We start from the raw sequence: 21,081 nt of genomic DNA on the forward strand, positions 1-21,081 counted from the left end.
TCTAAGTGTGAAAGTAGCCTGAGCGGATCCGTTCAGACTTTACATTGAAAGTCAATGGGGAACGGATCCGCTTGAAGATTGAGCCATATGGTGTCCTCCTCAAGCGGATCCGTCCCCATTGACTTACATTGTAAGTGTGGACGGATCCGCTCGCCTCCGCACGGCCAGGCGGACACCCGAACGCTGCAAGCAGCGTTCAGGTGTCCGCTCACTGAGCGGAGCGGAGGCTGAACGCTGGCAGGCGGATGCATTCTCAGTGGATCCGCCTCCACTGAGAATGCATTGGGGCCGGACGGCTGCGTTCAGGACCGCTTGTGAGCCCCTTCAAACGGAGCGCACGAGCGGACACCTGAACGCAGGTGTGAAAGTAGCCTTAAAGGGGTTATCAGAGTTCTGAAAAATAAAAACTCATCAGGAGTTACATATTCACCAGTTAATCAGGACTTAATATATATATAAAAAAAACATACTTACAGCTTTGCATAGTTCGGACCTCTTTGTTTACATGCAGCAGCAGAGCTGTGGGGGTCGTGTAACACGAATCGGTTAGCTCTCCCCATGAATATTTGTGGCTGTCAACTATCTACCCATATTGAGCATGAAAAATAGTACTACACTTTCTAATTTCTATCCTAAAGAAAACATGGGCCTTAGGCTGGGTTCACATCATGTTTTTGTCATAGGTATTCCTCAGACTGATGCCATACAGTGGCATCATAGAGTTCCATTGTAAAAAAAAAAAAAAAACGTATACTTTTTTTGCTGGACTTTTCAGTATGGAAAAGCTATGTTTTTCCAACTTGTGCACGTTAACATACACTCTTATTTTTTTTTTTTTTTTTACAGTGGAACTCTATGATGAGGCATCCGTTTTTTTTTTTTTGTAACGATTAAACGTATGACAAAAACATGATGTGAACCCGGCCTAAGGCCCGTGTTTTCTTTAGGATAGTACTACATTTGCTATTTTCCATTTTTCATCTTCAAAATAGTCCAACAGTTTTGACATTCATCCCCATCACGTATTGCAAACTTGTCCCCACCTCTGTCATTTTCCAGGAAGTAAAATTAGAGGAAGTTCTATATATTTTTTTTCTTACTTCTTGGAATAATGTCTGGACATTATAGACGTGCTGTTCGCACCGTTGTCTGTGTGCAGACACGGGAGTAGAAGGGGCACAGAGGCAGGATTTGGGTCCTGTACATGTAAATTAGTGGCTGCTACCTAATGGTTCCCGCTGTAGCTTTGGAGGGTAGGAGCTGTGCAGCTGCCTCCACTATCCAGATGAATTGCACTCCGAAGAGCCAGATGATGTTACGGGTCCACGCCTCTAGAGGCAAAGTCCAACCCCCCCAAAATTTGTAGTGTTCAACACCTATCAGAAAGTAAAAGCCAGTACTCCGGATATAGATGCAAAAATAATGTGTTCCTTTTAATCCAAATGCTATGTTCTGATCTGGTAACTTGCCTCAAGATTTCGGAAATCTGGAGTGCTGCCTTCTACTTTCTATCTGTCAGCAGTTGTGCTGCTATCAACATTGGTAGATCGGGGGTGTACACGTCTTGGAAGGACACCATGTACTTGCCCTGTATTTTTCATGTTGCACTTTAAGTCGTTAGCTCATCATCATCATGCTTCTTTATTCTGCTCAATTTAAATTCACATTTAATGTCTTCTAGGAAAATCATCAACGTGTCAGTATATTCTTTGACTATGCCCGCCGTGGGAAGAACACCGCATGGTCCTACTTTCTGCCGATGTTAAATCGCCAGGATCTCTTCACTGTCCACATGGTAAAATGATATTTCCACTTACGAATGTGACGTATGACAGCTCACATTTATGTCTTATGCCTGTCTAAGTAAAGGGGATAAGTGAAGTAATAGTTCTTAAAATAGACGTTTGGGGCATTTGGAGCCTGTCTAAATTATGGGGGACATTTATCCAGACTGGCGTTCTGGAGTGAGATGCGCCCAATTTATTCAGAGACGGATGCCTCTTAATAAATTAGGCGCATCTCAGGACCTCCGTGTGCCGGAAACTCAAGTGTATGCCAGCCATACTCAAGAAATTGGCATACATTGTAGGTTTCTGTTTCTTGCACGTGGAAAGCTAGAAGATTCATCACATTTATTAGGAGACCTGTGCCACATAATAAACTTGGCACATTTTACTCCAGGACCCTTTGCAATAAGACTGGCGTAGGAAACGCCAGCCTTTGTAAAACTCCCCCTATAGCTGTCTGTCCACCTCACCCAATGTGTAAATGCTGGGTTCATCTTTTAGACAAATGGCTTATTACGATGGTAAAATCCCTTTAATCTGGCACTTGATGGTTTTGAAATCCTGATAACGGGGCATTGGACAGAAGTAGTCCCATACTGCATTGTATCATGGTCATGGTCTTTGCGGTCAGTGGTGGCAGATGGTAGTGTTACAATATAATGTACATTGCACTACTTCTTATACCCTTACACTATAAATCTACTGCTGCAGTGTCTTTACGCTACGTGGTGACATCACCAGCATCATGTTCTTGCGTTAGCACATGCATCCCTGGCGCTAGGCCACCTGCTCAATGATGATGTCAGCACTAGCAGGGGCAGGGAAACCTGGTTGTACATTGCAGCCCTCTGGCATTTAGCTTTGTGCTGGATGGAAGCCTTCTTCTGTAGCCATGTAGAACTGACCTAAACTGTGGTGGTAGTAATTGTTAGGAGAATGTCCCCGTGCTGAATTCAGTCTTGTTGTATTTTATAAGTCAAGTCTAGGTGTGTTTTTAAAATGTAGATATTTTTTTTTCTGAGCTGAGAGGGTGGAGATTGGCTATAGGGCTGAAACGATTACTCAGTTAAATCGAGTAATTAGACACAAAAAAATCGTCAATGCAAATTTTTGCATTGAGGATTAGTTTGTCTCATGGGACCACGTAGCGGGAGTGAAGTGCTTGCTATTACTCACTGCTCCGTGGTTACCCGCCGGCCGGCCCCGCGCTGCACACATCGTCAGGACATAGTGCACGTAAGCGAGCGGCCTGATGCTGTGTCACGTCAGGAGAAGAAGATGAAGGAGCTGTGGAGCGGTGCCCTTACAGGACAGGTAAGTATTTTGTTTCACTGGCGCTGGGGACATGGCTGGGAGGGGGAGATGGTAGCACTGGGGGATAAGCTGGTGGCACTGGGGGGCAGCTGCTCATCAATGGAGCTGAAGTGCTGCATTTACAAGCAGCGATTCCTGGATGGCTACTGCGATCGCTCATCCCCATACAGATCCATTGTTTGCAGGCAGCCATATTAAACCGCATATTCTGCTCTCCAGAATTGAGGATTTAGGTGCCCACACGATTGTTTCACCTGATGAATGAGCGGTTTGCACCTTTTACACGGGCAGATTATAGGGAACGAGCGATCGGATGAACTTTGAGCCGTGTACATGTGTCTTCAGTACATAGAATGAAGGGTATAATATGAGTTAAAATGAAGATCTAGATGTTTTTTCTCCACTCTTTCAGGCAGCGCGTATAATTGCTAAATTGGCAGCCTGGGGGAAAGAATTAATGGAAGGCAGCGATTTGAATTACTACTTCAACTGGATTAAAACTCAGCTGAGCTCCCAGGTATTTCTTTCACTGGATTTCTTGTTGATTGTGCCGTTTTGTATGAAGTGACACAGAACTGTAATTGCTGCCATTACAGAATCTTAATTACTGGCTATACATTAGCTGTACTTGCATAGAGAACGAGGCAGCAGATTGTGATATTGCGTCTGTTTGCTGGTCGTTTAGTAAGTAAAATGATGTATAATGTTCATGTAGTCAGGGTTGGCCAACCTGTGGCTCTCCAGCTGTTGCAAAACTACAACTCCCAGCATACCCAGACAGCCTACAGCAGGGCATGATGGGAATTGTAGTTTTACAACCGTTCAGCCCTAATGCATTCTCAGTGGACGCGGATCCGCTGAGAATGCATCAGTCTGGCAGCGTTCAGCCTCCGCTCCGCTAGCGGACACCTGAACGCTGCTTGCAGCGTTCGGGTGTCCGCCTGGCCGTGCGGAGGCAAGCGGATCCGTCCAGACTTACAATGGAAGTCAATGGGGACAGATCCGCTTGAAGATGACACTATATGGCTCAATCTTCAAACGGATCCGTTCCCCATTGACTTTCAATGTAAAGTCTGAACGGATCCGTTCAGGCTACTTTCAGACTTAGTTTTTTTTTCAAACTATAATGCAATTCTGAACGGATCCAAACGTCTGCATTATAGGAGCAGACATCAGACGGACCCGCTCTGAACGCTAGTGTGAAAGTAGCCTTAGTTGATCACTTTGAGGGCCATAATTAAAATTGCTTTGGGGGTTGGACAACCCCTTTAAATTGCATTTGTCCCTAAAGGCAGAAAAATAAACTGTGCACAAATAGATGTCTTTGCCTTTTATTCTCTTGTTCTAAATTCTCTGCGGATGTTTCTTATATTGGTTGCCTGCCACTTTATCCACTTAGCGCCATGTCCGTTCCACAGAGGGGTGCACTCCATCACTTCCTGAAAACTGAATTAACCTGCTGTCATGTCAGTGCACATTCCCTGCTCACACCTCTATACAGACAGGACAGGAAAGAAGTGTGTCTCTAGTATAGCCTCCCAAAATAAATACTTGCAGCTTAAAGGGGTTGTCTCATCTCATCATATTGTCTTGTAGCTGCGGGTCCCACCGCTGGCACCCCGCACCTAGATCGGGAACAGAGCCCCGCAAAGTGGTGGCTGGAGGACTCCAGTCCGGCCACCACCAAGCTCTCTCCCCATAGAAGTGATTGGGAGCTCCAATTCACTTCTATGGGCCCGACGGAAATAGCATGTGCAGTGCGCCCTTCACCATTTTTGGTGCTCCGTTCTCTATATAGGTGCGGATCCCAGCGGTGGGACCCGCACCTATCAGACAATGGGGGCATATCCTAGCGAGATGAGACTACCCCTTTAAAGACTTATATTGCATTCTTGCACATGCACACACAATAATAATGGTACCTTTCTAGTTTTGGTCCAATTCTGTAAAGCTGGAAAAACGAGGTTAGATTGTTATGCAAATGAAGGCTTGCAAATGCCTGGGGGCGACGTTCTTGCTGGAAGTGCCCAGGCCTCTAGGCGTCCTGCATGCCTAACTCCTCCCCAGTATATCATTCATGTTAAATCATCATCTCCAATTCCACAGTTTGCTGCGGGGCCCGGGCATGTGCACCCCGATAACCACATTGCCGCTGCTCACTGTTGTCTCTCCCCGCTCCACCTCCTCCATCTTTACCAGAAGCTAGCCCATATGCACTGCCGCAAACAGAGCCCATACCCTCAGTGGTTATCGGAGTGCGCATGCCCCGGCCCCCGCGGGAAACTGTGCAGGTGTGCTCACCCGCGGGATCTCGGGAATTGGAGATGATGATGTAACATGAAAGGACCTGCCAGACAATATACAGGGGAGAAGTTAGGCATGCAAAACGCCTAGAGGCCTGGGCACTTACAGCAAGAACGCCCTGGGCACTTGTGAGCCCTCATTTGCATAAACTTATAGCCTCATTTTTGCAGCTTTACAGAATTGGACCAAAACAAGAAAGGTCCTGTTATTATTGTTTGTACATGTGCAAGAACGCAATATACGGTAAGCAGTTTAAAACCTGAAGAGTTAGTGACAGACTCCCTTTAAAAGGGTTGTGCAGTGCTACAGTATTGATGACCTATCCTCAGGACATCAATGTCAGATCAGCGAGGGTCCAATTCGCGAGACCCCCACTGATCAGCTGTTTGACGGGTTGGGATCCTTGTGCGAGCTCTGCGTCCTCTTCACTCTTGAACAGCATATAGGTGCAGTGTGATTACAACTGCTTGTGCCATTGAAGTAAACGGGGCGAGCAGTTGTAGTTACACTGCACTTCCGTTTCAAGCTAGACAGCTCGCAGTTAAACAGTGAAGAGGACGTAGCGCTCAAACATGCGCTATGACCCCTTCAAACAGCTGATCAGCAGGGGTCCTGGGAGTGTGGAATTTGGATCAGTAAACAAGCTACACTGAAATCTTTTGCCACAAAACCATTGAAGAACTCAGCTCCTCCTGCTCTGTAACATGATGCTGTCTACGTATCAGACTGCTATGTCAATGCGGTAGGTTCCTAAGATATTAAAGGGGTTGTCTCATCATGGACAATGGGGGCATATCGCTAGTATATGCCCCCATTGTCATATAGGTGCGGGTCCCACCGCTGGGACCCGCACCTATATCGAGAGCCGAGCCCGGCAAGGTGGTGGCTGGAGGACTCCGGTCCGGCCACCACCAAGCCGGCTCCCCATAAAAGTAAATGGGAGCGTACCGCGCATGCCTGGCCCCCACACCCATTCATTTCCATGAGGCCGACAGAAATAGCCGAGCTAGCGCTCGGCTATTTTCGACAGCCCCATAGAAAATGAATAGAGGACGGCTGCGCATGCGCAGTGTGCCTTCCTTCACTTTCGGGGGTCCGTTCTCGATATAGGTGCAGGTCCCAGCGGTGGAACCTGCGCCTGTAAGACAATGGGGGCATATCCTAGTGATATGCCCCCATTGTCCATGATGAGAAAACCCCTTTTAAGCTTTGAAGGCTGCCATGTTGCCTCATCATATTAAAGTGTGTCCTACGTTTACCTTCTTTTCATGGTGCTATTAATTTTTTTAGAGAGTTGCTTTTCTGCTAACTTTTTAAATAAGTTTTTGACATTTCTTTCTTCTTTTAGAAATCACGAGGAAGTGGAGGCGCTATGGAAACAGGAACAGTTTCTCCTAGTGATGTAGGTGTTCAGAAATGGAAACAGGCTATGATAGATCTGGTATAATGGTGAATCATAGACTAGAGCACAGCTGCCTAACACCAGGTTACTTCATTGTATCTTTGTACGTTTTACTGTAACCTCACTCATTACTTCAGTGTCAACGTTGTATCGGATCCAGCCGGTTCTGTATTTCGTTTGTGCTACTCAAGTTTCTTTTAAAGCAGCTCATTTCATGGCACGAAGCTATAGATAAACAGAGATTGACCTAAGTTCGCCACAGAAAGTATGGCATCGGAAATCAAAATCACAAGGTTTGGTCAGGAAACATGATGAGAAGTTACATAGGGGATTGAGGAGGCGGCAAAGGTGATAATGAAACTCTTAGGGCTTGGTGAAAAAAAGCAGCAAGTCTGTTTTGTCAGGTTGTAGTTTAATTTAAAATGGGTTTATTTTTATCCAAATGAACTTTACTTGATTCCACTTTTCCCCTCTGCTTATTATAAGTGTCAGTTACTTGTTGAGTGTAAGGGGAGATTGAGCAGAGTGCAGGGGGAAGACTGTCTACTGCAGCTCATAGCACAGTGCAGGGGGAAGACTGTCTACTGCAGCTCATAGCACAGTGCAGGGGGAAGACTGTCTACTGCAGCTCATAGCACAGTGCAGGGGGAAGACTGTCTACTGCAGCTCATAGCACAGTGCAGGGGGAAGACTGTCTACTGCAGCTCATAGCACAGTGCAGGGGGAAGACTGTGTCTACTGCAGCTCATAGCAGAGTGCAGGGGGAAGACTGTGTCTACTGCAGCTCATAGCACAGTGCAGGGGGAAGACTGTGTCTACTGCAGCTCATAGCACAGTGCAGGGGGAAGACTGTGTCTACTACAGCTCATAGCACAGTGCAGGGGGAAGACTGTGTCTACTGCAGCTCATAGCACAGTGCAGGGGGAAGACTGTCTACTGCAGCTCATAGCAGAGTGCAGGGGGAAGACTGTCTACTGCAGCTCATAGCACAGTGCAGGGGGAAGACTGTGTCTACTGCAGCTCATAGCACAGTGCAGGGGGAAGACTGTCTACTGCAGCTCATAGCACAGTGCAGGGGGAAGACTGTCTACTGCAGCTCATAGCACAGTGCAGGGGGAAGACTGTGTCTACTGCAGCTCATAGCAGAGTGCAGGGGGAAGACTGTGTCTACTGCAGCTCATAGCACAGTGCAGGGGGAAGACTGTGTCTACTGCAGCTCATAGCACAGTGCAGGGGGAAGACTGTCTACTACAGCTCATAGCACAGTGCAGGGGGAAGACTGTGTCTACTGCAGCTCATAGCACAGTGCAGGGGGAAGACTGTGTCTACTGCAGCTCATAGCACAGTGCAGGGGGAAGACTGTGTCTACTGCAGCTCATAGCACAGTGCAGGGGGAAGACTGTGTCTACTGCAGCTCATAGCACAGTGCAGGGGGAAGACTGTGTCTACTGCAGCTCATAGCACAGTGCAGGGGGAAGACTGTGTCTACTGCAGCTCATAGCACAGTGCAGGGGGAAGACTGTGTCTACTGCAGCTCATAGCACAGTGCAGGGGGAAGACTGTCTACTGCAGCTCATAGCAGAGTGCAGGGGGAAGACTGTCTACTACAGCTCATAGCACAGTGCAGGGGGAAGACTGTGTCTACTGCAGCTCATAGCACAGTGCAGGGGGAAGACTGTGTCTACTGCAGCTCATAGCACAGTGCAGGGGGAAGACTGTGTCTACTGCAGCTCATAGCACAGTGCAGGGGGAAGACTGTGTCTACTGCAGCTCATAGCACAGTGCAGGGGGAAGACTGTGTCTACTGCAGCTCATAGCACAGTGCAGGGGGAAGACTGTGTCTACTACAGCTCATAGCACAGTGCAGGGGGAAGACTGTGTCTACTGCAGCTCATAGCACAGTGCAGGGGGAAGACTGTCTACTGCAGCTCATAGCAGAGTGCAGGGGGAAGACTGTCTACTGCAGCTCATAGCACAGTGCAGGGGGAAGACTGTGTCTACTGCAGCTCATAGCACAGTGCAGGGGGAAGACTGTGTCTACTGCAGCTCATAGCACAGTGCAGGGGGAAGACTGTGTCTACTACAGCTCATAGCACAGTGCAGGGGGAAGACTGTGTCTACTGCAGCTCATAGCACAGTGCAGGGGGAAGACTGTCTACTGCAGCTCATAGCAGAGTGCAGGGGGAAGACTGTCTACTACAGCTCATAGCACAGTGCAGGGGGAAGACTGTGTCTACTGCAGCTCATAGCACAGTGCAGGGGGAAGACTGTGTCTACTGCAGCTCATAGCACAGTGCAGGGGGAAGACTGTGTCTACTACAGCTCATAGCACAGTGCAGGGGGAAGACTGTGTCTACTGCAGCTCATAGCACAGTGCAGGGGGAAGACTGTGTCTACTGCAGCTCATAGCACAGTGCAGGGGGAAGACTGTGTCTACTGCAGCTCATAGCACAGTGCAGGGGGAAGACTGTGTCTAAATGGATCCCACAGGCGGACCCAGAAACGGCAGTGTGAAAGTAGCCTAAGTTCCATCTCAGTAAGCCTTTGGATTGTGGGAGGAAACAGGAATACCCAGAGGAAACCCACTGATACATAGGGAGAACATACAGACTCTATGCAAATGTTGTCTAAGTCAAAACGGATCGGTCTCGACTTTCAATGTAAGTCATTGGGGGACGGATCCGTTTTCAATTGCACCATATTGTGTCAGTGAAAAACTGATCCGTCCCCATTGACTTACATTGTAAGTCTATACGGATCCGTTTGGCTGCGCATAGACAGACGGTCCCCAAAACGCTGCAAGCTGCGTTTTAGTGACCGTCTAAAAAACGCAACGGAGACCAAACACAGCCAAATTAATGCACTCTGAACGGATCCTTATCCATTCAGAATGCATTGGGGCTGAACTGATCCGTTTTGGGCCGTTCGTGAAAGCCCTGAAACGGATCTCACGAGCGGGCCCCGAAACGCCAGTGTGAAAGTAGCCTACCATAGAAGTGAAAGAAGGATTCTGGGAGTTTAAGTTTTAGAACAGCTGGAGGTCGCTGATCCCTGTTATTGGAGTTATGAAACACTGTGCAAACATGCGGTTTTTAAATTTTTTTTTCATTTTCCTAAACTTGTCACTTTTTGGATCAACTGCTTTATTTTTTTTATTTTTTTATTTCAGCATGCTTTAGTCATTTTTAGCCTTCTTTTCAGGAGTTTCTCATGCAATAGACATCCATTGATTTTTTTGGCTGTGCAGGAATAAACTGGCTTACTTGGTTTGTTCAGGTTTAAAGGGAATGTGTCAGAAAATGACCTATTCTTTAAATCAAGTTTTCATGTAAAACATATTTTCAAAGATATTTTGGCAGTTATTTAAAATTTTCCATGTGTCTATATATATATATATATATATATATATATATATATATATATATATATATATATATATATATATATATATATATATAATATATATATATAATGTGTGTGTATGTCTATCTATATCTATCATACACACACAGGATCCATCATTCACAATAGACGATTGCCAAAGCTAATCTATTCTTTCCTTGTACAATGACCTCTGCACAGGTCACAGAGCATGCCTAGAAAACTCTCCCATACAAGTCCATGAGTCTTTTCCTGTCTATTGTTTCTTTGGCCCATGTTGACTGCTTTAAAGCTTATCTCTAAATGCTGTTAAGAACAGCTCAGGCAAGATGGCTGCCCCCATAATCATGTTCAGGAAATACAGTGGATATAAAAAGTCTACAATGAGCAAATAAAAACTGGTTAGAAAAACATGTATTGCTATCTGGTTTTAACTGGCAACAAAATGGTGACACTTTCTCTTTTAAGATTTGGCTTTTTTTTTTTTATGTGCTGAGATAAATATATCTTGTGTAGAGATTCACGTTACTTTTTTAGAATTTTGCATCTACCCAAATATGCTAATAAAAATGTTGTTTTAGCACAGTTGTACAGAAAGTTTTACGTTAATGGATGTTTGTCATTTTAAAAAGAAAACCTTGGATTTGACCCTGCAAATTTTACTCATAATGGCACCAAACCACCTCATTCCTTTTATATGTTAAGAGCTATATATATTTATCTTAGTGTTTTTCTACAGAGGTTGGAAAAGGTACATTTCTGTGTGTTGTGGAAGGGAGTTGACCTTGCAAGCTTCCATTAAAATGAATATGTAGCATTACAGCGGCACAATTGACAATCCTCCGTTATACCGCTCCATATAAGCATTTTGTTTATTGGTTTAAAATATTCAAGATTTCTGTGCATGCAAAGATCAAAAAGGCTCCTCATTTCAAGTCTTAAAGGGGCTTTTAAGATTGAAGACCTGTCCTCAGGATAGGTCATCAATATCAGATCGGCGGGGGTCAGACACCCGGCACCCCTGCCGATCATCTGTATGAAGGAAAGGCGTGTGCACGTGCCGTCCTCAGTCTCTCTTCCTGCTCGCTGCTTCTATGGCAAGCAGGAAGAGACAGGAGACGGCACGCACGGCGCGTGACTTCTCTTCATACAGCTGGTCCGACACCCGGCACCCCTGCCGATCATCAGTATAAATTAAAAGGCGTGTGCACGTGCCGTCCTCAGTCTCTCTTCGTGCTCGCTGCTGCTATGTCTATGGCAAGCAGGAAGAGAGACAGGAGACGGGACGCGCACACGGCACGTGCCTTCTCTTCATACAGCTGGTCCGACACCCGGCACCCCTGCCGATCATCTGTATGAATGAAAAGGCGTGTGCACGTACCGTCCTCAGTCTCTCTTCGTGCTCGCTGCTGCTATGTCTATGGCAAGCAGGAAGAGAGACAGGAGACGGGACGCGCACCTGCCTTCTCTTCATACAGCTGGTCCGACACCCTTGCCGATCTGAGGATAGGTCATCAATATTAAAAGCCCGGAGAACCCCTTAATTAAGAACTCTGCTGGAGTAAGAGGCGCTAAATGTATTAATTAACATTTAAGTTAAAGGAGGTATTCCCATCTCAGACATTGATCATATATTGTTAGGATATACCACCACTATCAGATAGGTGTGGGACCCACGCTTGGAACCTGCTTCTGTTTCTAGAGCTGGTTTTGCTATTACTGGCAGTCCCATAGCAGTGAATGGAGAGGCGGCCATGCATGTGCGGTGCACCGCTCTCGGACTGCACCTGTCTGACATTGGTGGCTTATCACTAGAATATCCTCCCCAATGTCCGAGATGGGAATCCCTTTAACTCTATGCCTTATATAACCAGTATGGAATACTTCTGTAAAAAAAAAAGCTCCAGAACAGCTCGCCTCAAGACATTACAGAAAACTGAATTTGGCTTTTATATCCTTGGCAAAATAAAGCACAGTTTTATGGAAGCCGGAGTTCCTCTTTTTCACATACTACTATATTTCTTCTGTAATGTCTGAAATCAATAGGTTTGTGCCTAGACCTAGAAACAAGCACTCCATGGAACAACTTAATAATCCATTTCATAAACTTTGTAACCGCAGCGACTGGAATTTATTGGCTTGTCGACAGCCTCTGCTGTTGCATAAATGAACCCCATATCAATCACTCTCTCAATGGGCATTTTCACCATCACAGCGTCATATTGCCACAGATCCAATAATGTGTTATATGTCATGCAGCAGAAAAAGGCACACTGTGCTAACGAAACATGTCGGGAATAGCAAACAAGAAAGGACTTGTTTAGGCAAGTTAATAGCGTGAGGATGGGAAAAGCTGTGCGACAATCTATGCTAGCAATCTTAAGGGCATCTGTCAGCAGATTAGTATCTATGCCCCCGATTTCACAGGAGAAGAGTCCCAGACTCTTGAACCAGGAAGTATGAAACATCATTTAAATTTATTTTCTGGGGACAGCTGGGTTTGCTGCAGGAAGGTTTGGGACCCTAAGCCCCAATGCTAGCACATATGAACATGGGACCAACACGGATGCTTTCAGCTGCCAAGCGCACATGTAACAGGTCAGCCAGCTTTACATGTACAAATCTGCTGACAGATGCCCTTTAAAGGGGTATTCCTATCTCAGACAATGGGGGCATATTACTAGGATATGCCCCCATTGTCTGGTAGGTGCGGGTCCCACTGCTGGGACCCGCATCTATAACGAGAACGGATCAGGGAGCTTTCCCGGGGTCCGTCCACCACCAAGCGCTGCTCCCATAAAAGTGAATGGAAGCGTACCGTGCCAGTGCTCGGCAATTTTTGGCAGCCCCATAGAAAATGAATCGAGGGCGGCTGCGCATGCGCAGTGCGCCCTCCTTCACTTTTGGGGCTCCGTTCTCGATATAGGTGCGGGTCTCAGCGGTGGGACCCGCTCCTATCAGACAATGGGGGCATATCTGAGATGGGACAACCCCTTTAAGCATTATAAAGTATACTAGACTACAATGTTTAAAGGGAACCTGACACCTGGTTTGGGGCCACTAAACCAGCGAAGTCCTGCTGGGTCTTAAGGTCCCAAACCTGCCTGCAGCAAACCCAGTTGTCCCAACAAAAGAACGTATATAATATATTTTATTTCATATTTTAAGAGTCTGGGACTCCTCTCCTGCGAAATCGGGTGCATACACACTGTGCCGAGGATGGCGCACCTTACTTCACTGTACATGTGCCCCCCAGTGTACAGTGCATGCACAGCGAAGCATGGTTTACCGTTCTCAGCGGCATCTGTGCAAAGCACATGGGAATGATGCCACTGGAGAAGACTCCCAAACACTTCTCCTGATAAGTTTCAATTTCATTTACTTTCTTTTGTGGGGATGGCTGGGTTTGCTGTTGGCAGGTTCCAGCTGCAAAATTGCATGCTGGTGGTTTAGTGACCCCAAACTAGTGGTTCCCTTTAAACAATTGGCGTCTCCTGAGTTCAGCAGTCAAGAATTAATTAAAGACTGTTGTACTGTCACTCCGACTAACAGGCGATGAACCTCTTTCGCATTTGCATTGGCATCCTAAGTCTTATTTTTCCCAATAAATGACTAGAAATATAATTGTCATTCTCCCTTAGCCAAATGAATCTGTATCTGTGCTTTTATTTTTTTTACTTACTTTCTTTCTTGTGCTGCTAATGTCTATCATTCTTCCACTTCTAGAGCTCCCAGTACGTGCAGTGTGTTGCTGGATGCCTTCAGCTGATGCTTAGGGTTAATGAGTATCGTTTCGCGTGGGTGGAAGCAGATGGTGTCACTTGGTAAGGCTCCTTACAGAATATAATGATAAATGCTAAGAAGCCTCGAAAAGACAATTGCTGTCGCCATGGATTTGACTGTAGCTTGGGAATACGAGTAATATGATTATTGAAACTCAACAAGTACAGGAGAGAAGAATGTTTTAGACACAGAGATCAACGTCATAATCGTAGGAAGAAGACAGGTTAGGTGCACTTAACGGTGAATTGTGTTTTTATGTTCTGGATATACAGTTGTGTTCAAAATAATAGCAGTGTGTTTAAAAAAGTGAATAAAGCTCAAAATCCTTCTAGAAGCTTTGATTTCCATACACACAAATGCACTGGGAACACTACACATTCTATTCCAAATCAAAACATGAAAAATATATCAAAAGTGAATATTAGACTGTTAAAAAAAATAGCAGTGTTTGTATTCTTGTTTACAAACTCAAACATTCACTATATAAACTGAAAAATGTTTGAAGATTTTGCTTTCCTTTGAATCACTTAACTAATATTTAGTTGTATAACCAGAGTCAACCAACTTCTGGCACCTGTGAACAGGTATTCCAGCCCAGGATGATTGGACTACATTCCACAGTTCTTCTCTATTTCTTGGTTTTGCCTCAGAACAGAAACTTTTTGATGTCACCCCACAAGTTTTCTATTGGATTAAGATTCGGGGATTGGGCTGACCACTCCATAACGTCAATCTTGTTGGTCTGGAACCAAGATGTTGCACGTTTACTGATGTGTTGGGGGTCGTTATCTTGTTGGAACACCCATTTCAAGGGCATTTCCTCTTCAGCATAAGGCAGCATGACCTCTTCAAGTATTCTGATGTATTCAAACTGATCCATGATCCCTGGTATGTGATAAATAGGCCCAACGCCTTAGTATGAGAAACATCCCCATAGCATGATGCTTGCGCCACCATGCTTCACTGTCTTCACAGTGTACTGTGGCTTGAATTCAGTGTTGGGGGTCGTCTGACAAACTGTCTCCGGCCACTAGACCCAAAAAGAACAATCTTTCACCAGTCCTCAAAATGTCTCTTTAGGCCAGTCAGTGTGCTCTTTGGCAAATTGTAACCTCTTCAGCACATGTCTTTTTTTTCAACAGTGGGACTTTGCGGGGGCTTCTTTTAGATAGCTTGGCTTCACATAGGCGTCTTCTAATTGTAACAGTACTCACAGGTAACTTTAGACCTTCTTTGATCTTCCTGGCGCTGATTGTTGGCTGAGTCCTTGCCATTTTGGCTATTCTTCTATCCATTCGAACGGTAGTTTTTCGCTTTCTTCCACGTCTTTCCGGTTTTGGTTGCCATTTTAAAGCATTTGCGATCATTTTAGCTGAGCAGCCTATCATTTTCTGCACTTCTTTGTATGTTTTCCTGTCTCCAATCAACTTTTTACTCAAGGTACGCTGTTCTTCTGAACAATGTCTGGAACGACCCATTTTCCTCAGAATTTCTGAGAGAAATGCACTGTAACCAGCATGTACAACATTTGCTGCCTTCCTTCCTTAAATAAGGGCAATAATTGGCACCTGTTTTTCAAAGAATGAATGACCTCACTAATTGAACTCCACACTGCTATTATTTTGAACATGCCCCTTTCAATTAGTGATTCAATCACAGAGAATCAGCAGCATGCATGTCATTTTGGATCTGTTGGGTTTCTATTACTCTACTACACCTGTTAGTAAATTATTTGCCATGTAGAAATATAATTTCTACCAAAAACAGTGATTGAACAGGTTAGTGATGTCTGATTGCTATTATTTTGAACACATCTGTATGTAATATGGAGGGATGGATAGTTAATAATAGTCAAAAAATTCTATAACCAAATAATGTAATATTCAAAAATTATAATAGAATTTTTGGTGTAATTTGTGTCTTTTTTTTTTTTTCTGGATATATGTGTACAGTATATGTAAGATAGAAGAAAAAACAATGGTAATTTTTATTTTTTTTATATAATGGCGTTTATTGGGTAGTTTGGGTCATATATTTGTTCTAACATGTTCTACATTTTATGTATTTCAGCATAATGTCTGTACTGCATAATAAATGTGGATTTCAACTTCAGTATCAAATGATCTTCTCAATATGGCTCCTTGCCTTCAGTCCACAAATGTGCGAATACCTGCGAAGGTATAACATTGTGCCAGTATTGTCTGATATCCTCCAGGAGTCTGTCAAAGAGAAAGTGACTAGGATTATCCTTGCAGCTTTTAAGGTAGGATATGTTTATAGACTAACAATACAAAAATAGTGGGGTTTTAAACTTAACGTGTACCTGAGTTTTCGAAAAAGTTTGCATAATGGCTTGAACAATCATACCTGTGAATGAACAGGTCTTTTTGGCTTCCCTAATTTCATTTTCAGCCATATTATTCCCTGTTTCAGCTGCACAGCTAGATTAATTTCTCTCATAAGCAAGGGGATTGTCCCTTATGTGGAATCTGCGAGTACTGTACTGCTGTGACATCTTTTTATGTTGCTTCCCACTATGTTATTTTTCAGCTCCGCAACTCATAGAAGTCACATTTAAAGAAAGGCAGGATACTCCTGTGATCTTCAAAAGCGTTGTAGAAGCAGTTCTTTTATAAGGTTTAAGATCTCATCTTGCTCTGCCACTTCCTCTCTGCTTTCTTTTGTGTCTCTGTTACTAGGGACGGCTTTTGCCTCACAACAGTGACCATGACTTTACAGCTTTTTTCAGGTTGGATGCAAGTATATTTAAAAAATGAAGTGATTTAAAAAATTTCTAGTTACACCATTCTCTATTAAATAAAATGAAATTGTGTGCATGCACAGTGAATTTTTGAAGAGGCTGTCTGCTTTTTTTAAAAATATTGATGACCTATCCTCGGTATAGGTCATCAGTGTCAGATCAGCGGGGGGCCCACTCCCAGCACCTCCTCCAATCAGCTGTTTGAAGTGGAGACAGCGCTCATGCTAGAGCTGCCTTCTCTTCACTGTTTACAGTGGTGGGTAGATGTAATTACAGCTATGTTGTCCTGTTGAAGTTAATGGGATGGCGTAGTTGTAATTACACCTGCTCACTGCTGCATTTGCTATGGCAAGCAGGCAAACAGTGAAGAAATGTCAGCGTTCATATGATTGCTTCCCTCTCTTCAAACATCTCATCAGCAGGGGTGCCGGGAGTCATCCCCCCGCCTATCTGATATTGATGACATATTACGAGAATAGGTATTCAATATAAAAAAAAGCAGATAACTCCTTTAACTTTTAATGATATAATTAAAAGTGGTAATGTGGTACAAAGTCACATAGACAAAACCCGTAGAAACACAAACCCAGTCCGGGTTTGCAGAATTGCTCACAATTGAGGCAGCCTCTTTCATTTCAGACCGTGCACCAAGTCAGGGCTCAAAAAGGCGATCAAAATGGTCGCCAATGCAACTTAGAATTTACAAATGGCGACAATACTTTTTAGTCTTGTCGCCATTTGTGACTAGACCCGCCGCTGCAACTCTGCAATTGAATACAGCGGCGGGGCACAGGAGATGATAGTTCTCTGCCCCGCCGCCGATGTTCTTCTCAGCAGCGCAGTGGAGGAGTCTCTCCCTCCCCCCTGTGCTGCTGCCGCCGTCAATAAGAAGAGAGATGGGAGGAGGAGGGGAGGGGCTGTGGCGCACTGCGCCACCAATGAAGATAACTGACCTGTTAATACAAACACAGGAGGCGGGTGCCGGAATCAAATAGCCAGCACCCGACCTCTGACAGGGAGCTGCGATCCGCTGCAGTTAACCCCTCAGGTGCGGTACCTTCATTGGTGGCGCAGTGCGCCCCCCCAACACCCCAGTATAATAAACATTGGTGGCGCAGTGCCAATGAGGGTTAAAAAATTTAAAATGAAAAATTAACTCACCTCCTCCAATTGATCGCGTAGCTGCCGGTCTCCTGTTCTTTCTTCAGGACCTGTCAAAGGACCTGTGGTGATGTCACTGAGCTCATCACATGGTCCATTACCATGGTGATGGACCATGTGATGAGCGCAGTGACGTCACCACAGGTCCTTTTCCTCTCAGATGAAGACAGAAGAGAAGCCAGGCTGCGCGAACAAGTGGATTAAGGTGAGTTAAATTATTTTTTATTATTTTTTAACCCCTCCAGCCCTATTTTACTTAGCATTCTGTTTTAAGAATGCTATTATTTTCCCTTATAACCATGTTATAAGGGAAAATAATTACATCTACACAACCTTGAACCCAAACCTGAACTTCAGTGAAGAAGTTCGGGTCTGGGTACCACAGTCAGTTTTTTATCACGCGCATGCAAAACACATTGCACCCGTGCGATAAAAACTGAACAACGGAACGCAATCGCAGTCAAAACTGACTGCAATTGCGTACCTACCCGCGCGGGTTTGCCGCAATGCACCCGGGACACATCCGGAGCCAAAAGGTGACACCCGTTTGAAAGAGGCCTAAGGCTACTTTTACACTTGCAGCAGTGTGATCCGGCGGGCAGTTCCGGATGCGGATCCGTCTCACAAATGCATTGCAAGAACGAATCCATCTCTCCACTTGTCATGCGGACAGACTGATCAGTCTTGTATCTTTTTACACATTTTTAGCGGTCTGCGCATGCATTCCGGTATTTTGAATGCCGGATCCAGCACTAATACATTCCTATGGGGAAAAATGCGGCATCCAGCATGTCTTCAGTTTTTTTCGCAGGAGATAAAACCGTAGCATGCTGCGGTTTTATCTTTTGCCTGATCAGTCAAAATGACTGAACTGAAGACATCCTGATACATCCTGAACAGATTACTCTCCGTTCAGAATGCATGGGGATATGCCTGATCAGTTCTTTTACGGTATAGAGCACCTGTGACGGAACTCTATGCCGGAAAAGAAAAACGCTAGTGTGAAAGTACCCTAAAATATTAAGTTTAAATCCCCCCTTTCCCAATTTTACATATAAAATATATAAACAATAAATAAATAAACATATTACATAGTCGATTTGGCGACTAAAAATTTAATTTGGCTCCTAAATTTTTCAGTTCAGGAGCCAGTGGCTACTAGGTATTTTTCAGTTCAGGAGCACTGCAAGTCGGCACAATACTGCCCTAAGAAGCATAGCCACAACCAGAACCACCCTTTTTTTGTATTGGATTATATAGGGTGCTTTTTTGCTTTGTTCCTCCACAAAAAGTTGATAGGTGAGACACTTGTCTTACCTATTGTTATAGAACGCTATGAATATGTCCTTTGACAGAAAATTTACCTATATTTGCATTCATATTAGGTGTCCGAAGGCTACCTATTTAAGCATTTTGCAGTTTCTGCTGTAAGATAAATCAAGTGGAATGCATAGACGAGAAACATTTTTATGGTCTCTAAAAGCATACATTCAAACTGAAGAATTACAGTACACTATAAATCACGTATGATACCTCCTGTGTGTAGTAAAATCCATCAGTCATCTGCCGCTCTTTAACTACAGATTAGCGAAAAAAGAGGAGCCAGAGTGAGTGACATATGACTAAACAGGGTTTGTAGTGTGTATCCATGGAGACGCATAGGTCTTCATAGACCGAAAAGGCTGTAGACCTAAAATATTATATGTCAAAATAAAGCTGTGTGACAGCTAAGGATTCAAGCCAGGTCTTGTTCTAAATCTGACAATCTGAGCTTTTAAAATAAGGCCAAGATTGAGGCTTAAGCGGTTAGTTAGAGCCCTTAGAAAGGGGTCTTATGAAATCTGCATATGCCTGCAGCTTTCATTCCCCACCCGATTTCTAAGTGCTCTAATGGTAAGATCTTGGTCTAATTTTAAAGATTGTCAACTTTAAAACAAGACCTGGCTTGAATCTTGCTTGAAAAAGGTCCCAGCAAGCACACTACAAAATGCACTAAGAATGGGTGAACAGGTGAATGTGTGAACAGGGTCAAATACACGACACCAATACTTACTATTAAGCAGGGAAGAAGCTCTTAGCCCATATAATTGATCAAAAATATGTCGGGCCCATCTACCAGACGCCAAGGTAGCTTCTCATCAGAAGGGACCTACACTATATATATATATATATATATATATATATATATATATATATATATATATATATATAATATCTCTCTCTCGATCTATCCAAAAGATGGATATAACACAGGATCCACAATTCACAGTAGGTAATATCAAAGCTTATCTATTCTTTCTTGTACAATGACTTCTTCACAGGTCAGAGCATACCTAGAAAACTCTCCCATAGAAGTCAATGGCCCATGTTGGCTGCTTTAAAGCAGATTTCTAAATGCTGTTAACATTTATAAAGATGTTTAATCATGTTCAGGAAAAATAATAAAAAAATCTACAATCAGAAAATAAAAACAGATTAGAAAAGAAGCATATATGTCGTTATCTGGTTTTAACATTCCCTTTACAGATAACTGTTGGATGTAGATGTCAGCAGTGTTACTCCTTTACCTATTTGGCTTTGACTTTTTAGGTGCTGTTGCATTTTAATATGCAAGTAGACTTTATTTTCCATTGATTTTGGTGTGGTTGATGTACTATATGTAAACTTCTGATATAATACTGCTCAAAGGAGCATTCGTGAAAAAAAACATCCCTTCTTATGTAGCAGATACCTGGTTTAACTTGTAATCTATAGGTCTAGTATTCCTATTCAAGACCGGTCCGACAAAAGATGTCGTTGTTCTGCGGTCAACACAATTGGATTGAGTGTGCTTGAAAGTTTTCCTTGTTACTGTGGCAACAGTGTTTTTCCCCGGGGGAAAATAACATTTTAGGCTCTAAAGAGTCAAGATTTAAGGCACAATGACAGATATTATGTGTATCATCTCTTTCCAATTTGTACAAGCATTAGGAACCAGCTCTGGATTATGGGAGCCGTGCTAGCAAATCAAGGCTACATTCGAAATTCTTTGAGATGTTCTTTGAATATTTGTACAATGCATGGGTAGTTCAGCGTAAAACACAGGAGAAAGGCAAGGGAACACAATAGCACTAAAACAGGTTATGGATGTTTTGTCTACACCTCGTCCATTACTGACATGGTAAAATTATTCTTCCCATTAACTGTTA

The 21,081-nt window shown here is 44.0% G+C and overlaps 1 protein-coding gene across 2 annotated transcripts in view; it reads left to right on the forward strand.

Annotated features, from left to right (window-relative positions):
* The window catches only part of ATP6V1H (ATPase H+ transporting V1 subunit H), a 158,018-nt gene that overhangs the window by 58,594 nt on the left and 78,343 nt on the right, over positions 1-21,081 (forward strand). For both annotated transcript variants that reach the window (XM_040433044.1, XM_040433045.1), the window contains exons 6-10: positions 1,682-1,795; positions 3,514-3,618; positions 6,754-6,807; positions 13,915-14,012; positions 16,042-16,234. In XM_040433044.1, the coding sequence (XP_040288978.1) occupies positions 1,682-1,795; positions 3,514-3,618; positions 6,754-6,807; positions 13,915-14,012; positions 16,042-16,234 (564 nt within the window). The remainder of the gene's footprint in view (positions 1-1,681; positions 1,796-3,513; positions 3,619-6,753; positions 6,808-13,914; positions 14,013-16,041; positions 16,235-21,081) is intronic.

Source organism: Bufo bufo, chromosome 5, assembly GCF_905171765.1.
Source record: "Bufo bufo chromosome 5, aBufBuf1.1, whole genome shotgun sequence".
Lineage (NCBI taxonomy): Eukaryota > Metazoa > Chordata > Amphibia > Anura > Bufonidae > Bufo > Bufo bufo.